This window comes from Seriola lalandi, unplaced genomic scaffold, assembly GCF_002814215.2.
Source record: "Seriola lalandi dorsalis isolate HSWRI2012SDOR001 ecotype SW California unplaced genomic scaffold, Sedor1 jcf7180002054736, whole genome shotgun sequence".
NCBI classification, from domain to species: domain Eukaryota; kingdom Metazoa; phylum Chordata; class Actinopteri; order Carangiformes; family Carangidae; genus Seriola; species Seriola lalandi.
Window position 1 is genome coordinate 1,111,392 of NW_019525289.1, and position 14,398 is coordinate 1,125,789.

The window sequence follows — 14,398 nt, forward strand, 5'->3', positions numbered from 1 at the left end:
TACCTTCATAGTAAAATTGGCCAAATTGTCACATTAAATTATAATTTAACACGTTGCTCATACACTTATAGTCTTGCATAGCCAGCGCTGGAGGAGAATAGTGCCTCTAATACACAGTCGATGGCAGGCTTTTACCCACAGTCTACATCTGGTGACTCAGACTAATACACTTACAATCCCACAGTTGTGTTCTGACGACCTTGATAAGCTTGTTGGGCTGTAAAGAACAGATGGTTTTATTACACTGCTGGATCTTAGCCATTGAAAGTTAAGGAATGTGGAAAGCAGGATGGCTGAGTGGTTAAGGCGTTGCACTCCTAATGCAGTGGGCACAAAACCCTCGCGGGTTCAAAACCCACTGCTGGCAGGAGAGTTATGATCACTGAACTGTCACTCCCACTCTGTTGGGAGGATAATTTAACCAGAAAAACAACATAAATCTGGACTGAACGCTCTAAGGTTTCCCACACCATAGTCCCTTAACACCAGGCTCCAAATATCAATAACAACTGAGGATTAATGAATAATGGGCACATTTTGTGGTTAGAATTATCTAAGGAGTACCATGTTAAGTGTATCTGCCGAGAAGTCTCATTGTCTCGGTAATGGCAGAAAGGGTGAGATCATGGTTTAATTGTCGACCACTAAGATGGGTTTTGGTGGTTCTGACCTGTCAATGATGCCACACATGTCAATCTGCAGCTGGCTGTAGTTTCCCAGCAGTCTTTGCTGCACCAGGATCAGGTCCACTGGCTGGTTGTCCACAGTGAGGAGACGCATGCAGCCCTGGAAGATATCGAAGGGGTTTCTACATTCCTGATTGTCGTCTTCAGTAGGACAACCTGGACAGGAAAGGGAAAAGAGAACAGAACAACAGTGAGGAAGGTGACATGACAGCATTGATCCAATCAAAAAACACTAATGGGATCTCAGAAGAAAATAAAAGTGAAGTACACAAACAGTTCATGGTACAAGAAGGTGACTCACTTTTTAGATTTACCCAATGCTTTATAAACGACTCAATCTCCCCTCGACGTTTCTCGAGGCAAATAAGATTTCATAGATGACACAGCGAGCACCATTCAACATGATTAAACACAGTCAATTGCTTGTGTATTATGAAACTATTAACACAAATGGCGGATACATCACAGCCAAAGTGGAATACAACCCACTGCGATGATTAAAATTCACTACAAGTTTAGGTAATGGCTGAAAACACACTAATTAATGTGCACTCATGGTGTGGACAGTTCTGTAGGGTTTAAAAACCTACTCTGATTTTACTGAAGAGCAGCATAAAGTAGCACCGTGGTAAAAATGTTCTACCACACCAAGAACTGAGCAGTGATTTGTGCTGGATTACGTATTTTAAAGCATCTGGAGTAATGCAAATATACAGCAGGTCAAGCCTTAATTAAATTCCTTTGTAGTCCATAGTCAATTTAATGTGAAAGAGGAGATAGTGAGTGCATTTGTGCAAATGTATAAGTGTGTACAGTATGAGCAGGAGGATAAAAAGCCTCGAGCAGTAAAAGAACATGGCTGGACTCTAATATTGCTGAGCAGAGAGAGGACAAAAGAGATGAGATTAAGAAAAAAAAAGGCTGTGAGGAAGCCGGTCGGAAGAATGAAACAGAGGGAAAATGGAGGAAAAGACTGGAGAGAAGAGTGAGAGGAAAGAACATATTAAGAGAAAGAGGAGAGAGGAAGGAAGGGAAAGGAGAAAGATAAAGCAGACTTATAACTTTCATCATGAAACAGCCAGAAGCTAAATTTGGCTCAGCGCACACACAGTTGTAGAGGTGAGTCTTGATGACACCGACTGTATCGAACAATATATAAAATGTCAGACACTTTCAAATATTAATACATAACTTTAAGGGCAAATATGACTAAGTTAATCTGAACCACAGTGAAACAGAAATAGATTCATTTTGGAGTCAGTGCTCTGCTGTGACTATACTATTAGGCCCATAAAAATATTTCACAAAATGCAAATAAATATATAAATAAAACAAAAATTGAGACGGCAGTTGCATTTAGTGTGACAGTCTGGGCCCTGGCAGGCATTGGGATCAAAAGAAAAGGGGGAGTGTGGGTGAAATGAAGTTAAATCCAGACATGAAAGACAGGAATAAATTGTTTAATTTATAAATGAGAGGCATTAAATTCATCCTTTAGTTAAATATTCCTAAAACGAGAATAAATAAATCCAAAATCCTAATATAGCTTAACTATCACTCAGCTGCTGCAAAATGAGCTAGAACCATAATTAAGCGTGGCAATAATACTTCTGAGCATTAATTTACATCACTAATGTAAATGAATGCTGTGTTTCTCCTGTGAAAATTAATTAAAACGATTATCAAGGCATGTCCAGTGCACTCATGTGAAAAATGCCTTTTTTTTTTTTTTAGTTTGGTGTGCTATAATGGCTTACTGATCAGATCCTTCTACAGTATATTAACTGATATTGATGATATATTTTCCACTCTTACCACCAAAGAAGAGTTGACTTCCTACGGTGACAGGAAATGAGGGGCTGGCATGAGTGACGCCTCCTTCTTCTTTATCTACAGCGATGGTCAGACGTCCTCGTCCAGAGGTTACCTCCACTGAATGCCACTGACCGTCACTTAGAGCCGTACCTGAAGACCATTCAGTGACAAAAAGATTTCTAAGGTTTATTGATGTAGCATTTTTACAAAAACAATGGCACAATCTGCTTCATTGCTCATTGTGTGTTTCAATGGCTGGCTTAACCTCCTTTGAGGCCCTGGGGCAAACATTTGTTGTTAGCCCCCTCCTGACCCCCACTGTTCATAGCAGTTTCATTATTTCCCCAAAAACACAGAAACCAACCAGTTGAATGACAGAAATGTAATTGGCAACAATCTTGATAACTGATTAATAGCTAATGTCATTTTTTTAAGCAAAAAATACCAAAGAATCACTGGTACCAGCTTCTAAAATCTGAATATTTGCTATTATACCCAGTTGTCTACCTTTGAGTTTTTGACTGTTGGTTGGACAATAAAAGCAATTTGAAAATGTTTATTTGTGTATCAGGGAATAATGATGGGCAGTTTTCACAATTTTCTGACATTTTTTAAACCAAACAATCAATCCATTTTTAAAGAAAATGATTGTCAGATGTAATAACGATGAAACTAACTGTTGGATGCAGCATTACAGTTCTCAGATAATGGAATAATGCTTCCTTGCCCTGGGCTTTCTGTGCTTGTTACTTGACAAAGAAAAAATGGAAGCAATTTGATACAACATAATAACACAATACATGAGCTCGATATAAACTGAAATATTGAAGGTTTTTAAACTAGATTTTGACAGAGTCCTTTTATAAGACCAGTGACACAAGATGGAGGATCAGTCCGAGTTTTTATCCTGTCTCAGTGCCTTCATCAAATTAAATAGACCCAAATGATATGAAGTAGAAATGGGGGTCTGGGGCCCACTTTGCACAGCTGGTAATCCAGACTGGACAGCTCCATGTAAAATCAAACAAATATAAAGTATAACACAAAGTATATGTTTGATGCTCCTTAACTAGATGTAAGATGTCTGGCTTTAAACGTTGGTATTTACCTTTTAGAAATTTGGGCCAGAGAGCAAGGGCTAAGAATCAGTTTTATAATTAGTTAAACTGACCTGCACTGAGCTCCAGCAGTGCCCTGCCATCCTTATGGATCTGTAGTCTCAGTCTGGCCTCACTCAGGTAGAGCCACACTACACCCCCTTTGTGAGGGAGGTCAAAGGTGAGCAGAAGCCCCGCCTTGTTCCACGTCCTAAACTGAAAGCCCACTGACACACCCCCTGATGCGGGTGCCCCTGGCAACTGGAGAAAGCTCTGGGGGCCGTGAAACGTCACGGCAACGGAAACTGGCTCAGCACAAGAAAAGGTCACGTTGCCCTGAGACGGAGAGATGCAGAGTAGAGACAGAGAGAGAGGAAGTGAGACAGGAAAATGATTATTAGAGAGATAAAACAACATGAAACATGAATATTAATCAGTTGCAGAGGGCCTGTCGGCGTGACCTCATGTCACAGTGATCTCATCAGCAAGTCTCCTTGAGAATAAAAGCCATGAATGCAAACTGAGGAGACCCAATGTCACCCAGCTCAGATGTGTGGAAGGGTGGATATGTATGTGAACAGCAGTATATAGACATTTCCACCGCGGTCCATTGTTTTGAGTTGTGGTAATGACACGGTTCATTGCTAAAGCTGCAGCAGTAATATATTACACTCCCAGGTCTCTGCTGGGAATATCAGCCTGCTATCTTTATAATGCTCCGGAAACACAGATGACATCTAAAAGCCCTTTGTAGAGCTGTTAAAGTGATATATGAAAGTACATGGTGGAGGATACAGCACTACTGCAAAATATAAAGAAAAAAGTGAGCTATAAAATCGCCCAAAAAGCATTCACTAACACACATGCACGCCCAAAATCCCCCTCACTCACAAACATCAGTGAAGCCTCTACCTATTTTTGTTAACCTGCCCTTAAGACGGCCAAAAGTGGTCTCTCTATTAAAGAGGACCATAACTGTGTTAATACTCTACTACCTTAAGAGCTACAGTACTCTTGTAAAACAGCCTCTATTAGACCTGCAGCCATGCATGTGAATCTCTGAATATTTTTTCCAATAGTTCTTGCTTCTCTGCTCTTTTGCTGTAATGAGAGATCATTTATTAGAAACAGGCCAGAGCTCCACTGAGCTCGCTCCACTTATTGTCATTGTATAATCATCCAAAGGTCCTAATGACAAAGACGAGGAAGCGTTACTGTAAATCTAACCAGCGTCTACTTTCCTCTGCCCCCTCATCACTCACTGACCTCGTTAGGCGCTCATTAGCTTCATTAACCAGCTAGCAGCTTGTTAGCAGCAGCACCAGCATCCAGATGATTTCCCCGCGGTGCTCTGTGAACATGCATGTAGACATACACAACCTCATACGTTCTAGATGGTGATCTGTAGTTATTTATGGATGTGAAGGAATCGGTTCGCAGTGAATGAACCTCAGTGAATGTGTGTCATGGTGTTTTGCCAAAAATAATTTTGTGAAGGGCCAAATCTAGCCTGCAGTTTTTATTTTAGGTGGCACAGCTCCAGCAACTGACGCTTATTCTCTCTCACACGGTGTCCAGAGTCCAGAGAGTCTGAGGGGCAGAACATCAAGGCTTTGTGCTTTCTCCAAATGATTTATGTGATCTGTCATCATCACACTGGAAAAGTTAAAAACAACTCTATATGCTACCAAAAAAGTTATTTAAGCAAGTATTTCTCCTTGTATCTTGCATTTTGAGCTGATTGCTTATCTTTTAATTGATCAATACAGTTATGTATCTGAAGATGATGAGTATGTACAGAGCAGGTTTTTGTCATTTTGGCTCTGACCTCTTCACTCCCAACAAGCATGTAAACAAAGTGGAAACCAAGTGAAATATTGGCAAGTGATGATGACAAGCTTACCACCTTAAAAAAGTTCAATGAGCGCTAAACTATATGTAATGCAAAATAATACAATATGCTATAATACAGAATGTTGAGCAGCAGCAGCAGTATGGGTAGCAGAAGTGCTTGCAGAGTAGGACAGTTAGCATACGATGGGTTTATCAGAGCTTTTTTGCTAAAAACAGCTGCCTACTGCTGCTGGAAATGAGGTAAACCAAAACTGTAAATACTGTAAAATACTATACTCTGTAAAACTAATAATGTATACTGTAAAACTAAAACACTACACGGAAAGAGGTTAGAAATTCTGTTGAGATACATTATACAACTTGTACAACTACTAGATGCAAATATCAAGTTATTGTAACAAAGTCAGTCAAGTGGTACTGTTGTTTTTTAGCTACTTGTCACATTAAACCCGAGGTTGTTAGCAGAGCTAACCATTACAGTAAGTGGATGTTCAAGCTTTAATGGACTTACCATTAGAGTAACTTGCTGGTTATTGTGTTTAGCTCGTTCTATCAGGTTGAGGCCGTTGTACAGCAGGTTTTCCAGGCAGCCATGGAAGTTCTTGGAGACAACTGGTTTTTGGGAGTCAAGGCTCTTGGCTGCTCCTACACTCAGCTGTATGGGGATGAAAAGAAACACAAAATGGCATAATGAAATATATAAATGTGTATGCATGTATGTTTACATAGGTGTGTGTCTGTTTGAGGGCAGTGTGCTTCATCCCACCTGTTCGATGTCCCAGTGGCTGAACTCTGCAGGGATCTGAACCCTCTCAGTGTGTTTGTCCACAGTGAGGTTGAGGTGAACACTTCGCCGCTCCACTGCGACATGATGCCAGTGCTGATCATCTAACAGGCTGCCAAGGGAGGCAAGACGCTGAGGTTCAGAGGAAGAAGTCCCACCTGGAAGGGAGGAGAAGGAGGAGGGGTGGATTAGATAGGTGGTAAAGAGGAGGAATGAAAGAAGAGAAAAGAGCAGGTGAGGTGAAATGAGGTGAAAAACACAAGGGGGGGATGAAGATTGGACAGAAGGAGGAATGAAAATGTTGAGGTGGTGAAGGCAGAGGAGAAAGGGTGACTTCTAGGAAAGTAAAGAAAGAAAATAGTTGAGAAGACGGCATGATGAGAAAAAGGATGAAAAGGAGGAGGAAGATTAGGAGTAAGACAGGCGACAGAATAAAAAGGAGAGGAAAAGGCACACAAGGGTGGTGCAGGAAGAGCGAGGAGGAAGAGGAGGAAGGTGACAAACGTGAAGAGGAAGAAGAGAAGGTAAAGACAACAAACAACAAGGCGAGAGAAGATAAAGCAGACACACAAATAGACTGCTACTGAAAACTAATCACACAGTGAGAAATGGAAATTACAGAGACAGACTCAGTCTTTTAATCAACAAATCATCATGGTTTAATTTGCAAAGACTCAACTCGACATGAAAAGAAAAATAACCTGCATAAAATGAAACTCCACTTCATTCGGAAACTGAATCGACCAAAGCTATTTGACTTGTTAGTGTGTTTCTTTCACTGTTATCTCTTTATTCTGGTTATTTGATATGTTTGCCTCTATCAGGTGTAACAGCAAGTTATCTATTTCCTTTTTCCTTTTGTAATTTGTTTGGCTGTTTTTTCCCTGTTTCAGTCTTTAGTTATCCAACATGACAGTCTGTTGTTTGTTTGTCTCATCATTATCTGACCCACTACTCTGCTTCTTTCTCACAGTCTGACCTGGTGTCATGGGAACGACAGCACAGTGACAGCAACAACACACTGGCCTCCACGCTGCGTCTAAGTATTTCATTTTTTTCAGTATCCCACAGAGACGAGCACAGCTAGGTCACCGTCTCTCATCTCATTAGGAACTACTGGATATCTGCATACTGAGAACTGAAGCCAAATATGTGATGAAGCCTAATCTGAACACAAGAAACATAGGGAGACATCATTAATGATAGATGAGCACCAGCCGGTCCAAATAAGAAGATGCCCCCCCCCCCCCCCCAGTACTAGGAAGAGAAACTTTGTCGAGGAAGGAACTGTAGAAAGAGCTGAATACAGTCAGTCATTAAAAATGTATCAGATATTCTTCAGGGAGAGACAATTCCAGCTTCAGAGAGACAAACACAGACAGTTTGGAAGATGATGGACAAATGTATCTTTGATATTTCAGCCTGTTTTGTGAGATATCTATAATGTGGATGAGAAAAACAATTTCATCCAGAAAGAGAGAGTTAAGATGGGAGCCTATCCCGTCAACGCATTCATTGTGATGAGTTATTTAATCACAGTGTGGACGAGTGGGAAGAGACGGGGCAATCAATATGAGAGGAAGGATGGTAAGACTTAAAAACACATAATATCCCTTTACTGGCACTGATTAATGGAATAATTATTATGCTACTGGAGGTAGAGAGGAGAGGGAGAGGACTTCATGATCAAGTGTTTCATTGGATGGATGATTTCATTACTGCTCGAATGGAAAGAGAAAGTAGGAATCAATATGGGAGGTCCGAGGGCAAACAAATAGAAACTCACTTTATTGTTACTAATATATAGAGCTATCATTGTCTTACCCTTAGTCTCTCTCTCTCTCCATTGCTCTCTCTCCCACCCACTGCTTGGCAGTGAACTCATTTTTCAGTGTAGTAGCAACAGAGTGGAAGTTGAGATCGTCAGAGCACTTCAGAAATCTCTTGTGAGTCTTTCTGGTCCTTACTTTTTCACCACTGACCTTTTTCTGTACAATAATTATACTTCTTACAATTGATAAAAGGTCAATTTACCTTGGACTTTTTCTGATTCAGAGCACAAAATAACAATAGTTTGGCCAACTACTGACATATTTGACTTTCAAAACTTGCTTGTCTATTTTTAAAATTTTACATTTATACTTTACTCTTTAAGTCAACAGAGAATTGGTGGCATCACTTGACAGAGCCTTACAAAGCAGCAGTGTTATTATTAGATGTTAAATTGTAAAATATAACGACTTCACTAGACGTCTCTGCTCTAAGTAGCTGTCACTGGTGCCTCTAGTATTAGAATGTGACTTAATAACTTTTGATACTTTTGACAAAGGTCACAGTTGCACCAACACATTGGACAATTCTTTTGTGAGAAAATGGGCCAATTAAAGTCAAAGATTACTTAACTCTAGCCTTACAAATCCAACTACGTCTCACAAGACCTTATTTACTAAATACTGGACTTATCAGTCAGGAAGCACTGTGATAATGAAATCTCTCTCGAAACTGAAGATCTGTTTCAGATATAAAAAAAGCATAAAAAAAAAAATATAACATATAAAATGAAGCAGGATTCTTCAGCTACTTGAATCATTTCTCAACTTAAATACAACACAAATTCATACTGATATTAAATTAGACATTAAAAAAAAAAGAAAAAAACAATTCTCGAATATCAGGAGCAAAGACAGAGCAACAGAGTGATCTGTGCATTTGGCCAACTCCTGAATGACATCTGTCTCAAGCAAATTCATCCCAAGCCTTTTCAGGTAAAACTGAGAATAGAGAAGGATGAAGTGTTCCTGTGTGTTGTGACCTTGTTTCTAATATTAGCTTTCTTTATCGCGACAAGGACCTGTTTTTTGTGGATAAAATGTATGCGGCTGTCCATGAACACGACACTAAACTTTTGGTAGAGCAAACATAAACAGACTATTGTTGCACAGGTATTGAGGTGCTAAACTAATAATCATGTTCATGTATAAAGTTCTGCCCGTGTCTTCTACACAGTATCACCTCATTGTATCTTGTCTGACCTTCTATTATCTCTGCTCAAAATCTGCTGATGGAGAAAGACACTGACGGCTCTCATCAGAAAACATGCTGGTATAATTATTTGAGCAACTAGCTCTCATAAAGCACAGTTTCTGTCCCATAATAAGCATGAGACCGAAGCTCTGCAATGAGTCCCAACTTGGGGTCACAGAGTGGGAGGCTTGTTTGAAGTTCTGCTGCCTCACAACTTTCCTTTTGTGTTTTTTTTTTATCACATCAATCACTTTTGCACTGATTGAATATAGAGTCGATTCTGCATAATATGATGAAATGAAGGAACAAGATGAAAGAATGAAGACAGTCGTATTCACAGCAGTTACAGTGTCTTCTTCTGTGTCAAACACATAAGAAACGATCAGACCAAAACAAAGACGTGCATCATAATGTAACTCATTAAAGTCACTGACAGTATGGGGAACATGAGGAAACAGTGACTTGGATTATGTACTAGTATTAGTATTAAATACAGGTTACTACACACAAGTGGTAATTCTACTGTATCTACCTGCTTCTTGTTATATGAAGCCAAAAAAGCCAAATTGTCCCTTGCATCAGCCACTGGTAACAACTGCCAAGAATCTGGCTTCTCTGGTTTTAATCAACATTTCACACTGAACATTATGTGTGGTGATTTGATATGTGTTGAGAGATTTTCCTGTCAGAAAAACTTAATTATACCCAACAGGGGCAATCTGCGAATTATACCCCCACAGCACAGCGAGTCATGTGATTCACTGACTGGTATACTACATCAAGGCTATGAGGTAACCACTGTCCCTTCATGTGATGTGGGTTTAAATGTTAAAGAAGGTATTCCATGTGGCCAGCTGTGTTGAAAATGAAGCTAGTTACTGCAATACAGAAACATTCTGTGTTTCAATTATGTTGCCTCTTAATGTGTCCATCAAATGTTGTTATTGTTGTTATCGGCTGCTCCGGTGAGAGGTCGCTACAGCAGATCACCAACCACATATTTGATCCGGCATAGGTTTGAGGATACCATTCCTAAGGCAACGTGGAATCGGGTGAGTCTGGGATCAAACTGCCAACCCAGAGATCAGCGGGCAAGCTGCCCTACCACCTGATTATCTTAAAATGATACAGACACAAAGCTGCTGTGAAAAGCTCAAGTATGAAAACTACTGACAGGATGATTTCTTTTAGCTGTCTATAAAAAGGCTGAGCGAGCTTCAAAATGCAATGGAAAAGTAGTATTGATGTGGAAAAATGTTTTCACAAAGAAGGTGAGGGTGGAGGACAGTGTGAGAATTAAACTTTACAGTGCAAGACAAGAGCTCAAGAGTTAAGCATCCACTATAAACTAGTTAATCTACTATCAAAGTTCTGCCTCGTGTTTTGGTTTTTCTGTTTTCCAGGGCAGTGTTGCTGCTCTTATGCAGAGCTGTTACTCAGAGTTGCCTCATAAAGCAAACTGCATCTGTTCCATGGGGGTCAGACCTGGATGTGTTAGTGTTAGCACAGCAGAGCGGACCATGCATGAGCTCAGGGTTGATGCACACAGCAGACGACCTTAAATAATCTGTAACCTTAAAAAAAAAAAAAAACTCATGCACAAAGAGAGAAAGAGGAAGAGGAAATAAAGTGAGACAGAGAGTTGAGTTGAGCCTTTAAAAAAATAAAAGAGGCAAAGAATTGCATTGGCATATCCAAAAGACAGAGATACATAACAATGAAGGAAGAAGAAAACAGAGGAGAGGGTTTTCGGGGGGTGGGGTGTATCAAAAGGGTCTGTGAGTGTTTGTCAGGGACACAGCGATAATAAAGAAAGGAGGCAGAAAAATGAAGCGAGTACAGCTAAAAAAAGGCAAATGGTCTCCTCTGGTGTGTGAAGAATAAAGGAGTGTAAGATGTGTCGAGACAAAACCAAGACAAACAACGTTAATTAGAGCAGAAAGGGTGAAAAACAGAAGAGCAAAGAGTCACGCGAGGAAACAAAGAGGAGTAGAGAGGGACAGAAACTGATGAGGAGTGAATAATGCTTGTTGTTCTCAGTGTTGATCAGTCGCAGCAGAAGTCGAGCTTCTCTCATTTGAATGGATGGCTTTAATTTCCTCTCCCTGAGCTGCAGTCCCTCTTTATGGTGACTGACACAGTTTTTCTTTAAGTCGACGCAGTCTTTAAGGCGGAAACATCTTAATGTGGATAAGATGGCACAGACTCTGTTTAAGGAGGAAGAGTTTTCACTTGAAGCACAGGTGGTAAATGTGTTTTAGTAAAACAGTTCGTCTTGAAGGTGAAACAGTTTTTCAAGCTGATCCACTTTTTACAGTGATCAATGTTCCTGATATGTCTGGCTACTTTTTAAAGGTGATACACCTTTGGTTATGATTCACTCCTTAAAATGTCATAAATTGTCTTTAAAATGTTAATTTCTTTGAGGATGTGCTGTCATCTGTTTATGAGGTGAAGCAATTTCACAAGTTTAACTTCTGTGAGAGGAGAATGAGGAGAAAGAGAAAGAGGGAAGTGGGTGACAGATGGATAAAAGGTAGAATAGAGTTATGAAAGAGGAACAGATGATGTAAGATTAAGGATGTGTTTTTGAGAAACAGATGGTAGAGAAGTGGACAGAAAGAAAGGCGAAAAGAAAGAGAAGAGAGGAGGGAAAGTTTTGGGAAGGGGAGCAAACAGATATAAAGAGGTTGGCTGGATAGCTGGATGGATGGATGGAGAAAGAATTTCAGCAGCCAGATGGGACTCCTGATGAGAGGTGAGCCATATGGTGATGATTCAGCATGGCAGCCTGACAACCTCTGGTTTAACCCCATTTATACACACACACACACACACACACACACACACACACACCACTCTGTATAGACAGTAAGCCATGCATGTAGCCTAGCCCTAACACATGCTACAGTAAACGGGAACCATCCATCACAGCTGTAACTAGACAGAGATGCAGCAGCAGAGTGTGAGCCAAGATTTAAACCAATCATGTGGCAGAGTGCTTCCCGGCCACCTCACCCAACCAAAACCAATCTAAAGTTATTACAGAGGGTTTATATTGTCCTCGGTCTGATACAGATATTTTTGTGCCAATATAACCATAAAGTGACTCCCAGCCTCAAAGAGTAGAACCTCTATAACGTGTCTTTGCCAAAGAGTCAAAAATAAGTAGTGTAAGTAGTAGGTAGTAAATACCTGCTGGGTGATACCCCTGCTTAATCAGCATTTAAGTTTTAAGCTTATGTTTTTGGCCTGTAGCATTTCTGAACATTTTGGCTTTCAATATGGTCAATATTTCAATATAGCTAACGTTAGCATTAACAGGTGTTTACCCACCAGTCTTGTAAACACAATGATGACTGACGCTCTCAGCAAGACTGGTAGGTAAAAAGCTGTTAATGCTATGTAGCACTAGTAAAACATACAAATTGCTCCTTTTACAATGTATTCTCTGAATAAGTGGGTTGGGAGAGTTTTCTCTACTGTACACACTACTGTATGTAAGAGAAGATGTCAGTTACAGTATCAGTATTTGTATGTATCTGGTATGTTGGACCTTGTCTGAGCAGCAGCAGCAGCAGCAGTTTTCCTCTCTCTAACTCCAGACTGAGGCTGAGTCCTCCTTCTCCCACTGCGTGCAGCAATGTCCCAGAAATCCTCAGGGTTTTAAACTTCAGAGAGACGACCTCTTTGGACATCCGCCTCGGCCCGGGACTCAGCCTGTACACCAGACTGCTGCTGCCGCCGTCAAAACTCACCACATCAGAGGCTGAAATACAAAAACAGAGAAAGAGGTAAAAATCTGTGCTTTAATTCATTCTTTTAGTGTGGAGGAACGTACTGTGGTCTTCAGAGTATTCACAACAGATAACTGTGTGTCAGAGTTGCTATTATTTCCATGTAAACATTCAAGGTCTTCAAATAATGTCCATACTACCTATCAAAAAAAACACACGCACCTACATCTGGACAGAACGTCTGCCTGTTACTGTGATATTGTGGTTTACAGAGTTACGACAGACAGCCAGGTCTGAGTCTGTGTTCTGTCATCAATAAATCACTCCTTTAGTGTCCGCTGCTTGTTAGGGACAGTGTATTTCCTGCTGATTACAGGGCAGCAGGCTGAAGCTCTAGAGTGCTGAGTCGTCCTCTGAGTGTGAAGCTGCAACCATTACTTTAAATCTGTTCTGATAATCTATATACTTTCACTCCATTCAATACAAGATTAAATCCTGGAATATTACATTTTATCTGATTATAATTAAAGTAAAAGTAAAAGGATGGACTGGGTTTTGAAAAGGTGTTTAACCTTTGAAAATACACCGTCTCCTGGTTCAATCTGTGCAAAACGTTTTAAGACCTGTTGACACAGAATTGGTTCAGACGTGTGGCTACGTCTCCAAAGTGTTTTTCACATAAACAGCCTTAATATAGACCTTACATTATCTTTCTTTATGCAAAAATAAAATAGATGAGGCAAAATAAATTTCCAGCATATTTGTGTCTTTATAACTTTGGTTCAGTATCTCTTATACTAATTATGATTTTTTATTTGTTTGCAAAATTTAAAGAGTTATCTTTCAAAGGGGACCATCGTTATAACTGTAACCAAATGGCTGCAGAAGAGTAAACTCTTTATTTTGGCTACATTAATTTGGGGCTTGTGCACTTGTGGGGGTGTGTGGTTACAGGTTAATTCTGTGCAAAACGTTAAGGTTCTTGCAGCTTTGTGATTAACAGTGCTACGATTTAAACCTGCATTGATCACTTGTTGGCAGTGGAAATAAGCTGTAGACACAACACTGGCATACTGTCGTGTCTTATACAGTTAATATGGAAAACCTTTTAGCAAACACTTACCTATTTCCTCATCCAGCAGATATGGAGCAACACAATCATTCATTTGGAGGTGTGTTGTCTCCACCTAGGTTTCCACCAACTCTTGAGAGACATATCTGACTCTTAAGCTGCTAAAAGCTCCAGTATATTAACCAGCTAGTGGCTATCTTTGTCTGTTTGCTATATAGCTCTCAGAGAAGGTAGTGTACAGTGAGTTTACCTTTTCTCACTGAAAACTGCTGCTGGCTGCAGTTGGAAATGACCCACATGAAAGTGGTGAAAGTCAACCAAAACAGTAA

The 14,398-nt window shown here is 40.2% G+C and overlaps 1 protein-coding gene across 1 annotated transcript in view; it reads right to left on the reverse strand.

Annotated features, from left to right (window-relative positions):
• The window catches only part of LOC111668454 (contactin-associated protein-like 4), a 107,307-nt gene that overhangs the window by 45,410 nt on the left and 47,499 nt on the right, over window positions 1-14,398 (reverse strand). Inside the window, exons 5-10 of the mRNA XM_023424532.2 lie at window positions 12,817-13,029; window positions 6,219-6,394; window positions 5,964-6,107; window positions 3,673-3,934; window positions 2,502-2,651; window positions 671-842 (exon numbers count right to left, since the gene is read on the reverse strand). Coding sequence (XP_023280300.1) covers window positions 671-842; window positions 2,502-2,651; window positions 3,673-3,934; window positions 5,964-6,107; window positions 6,219-6,394; window positions 12,817-13,029 — 1,117 coding nt within the window. The remainder of the gene's footprint in view (window positions 1-670; window positions 843-2,501; window positions 2,652-3,672; window positions 3,935-5,963; window positions 6,108-6,218; window positions 6,395-12,816; window positions 13,030-14,398) is intronic.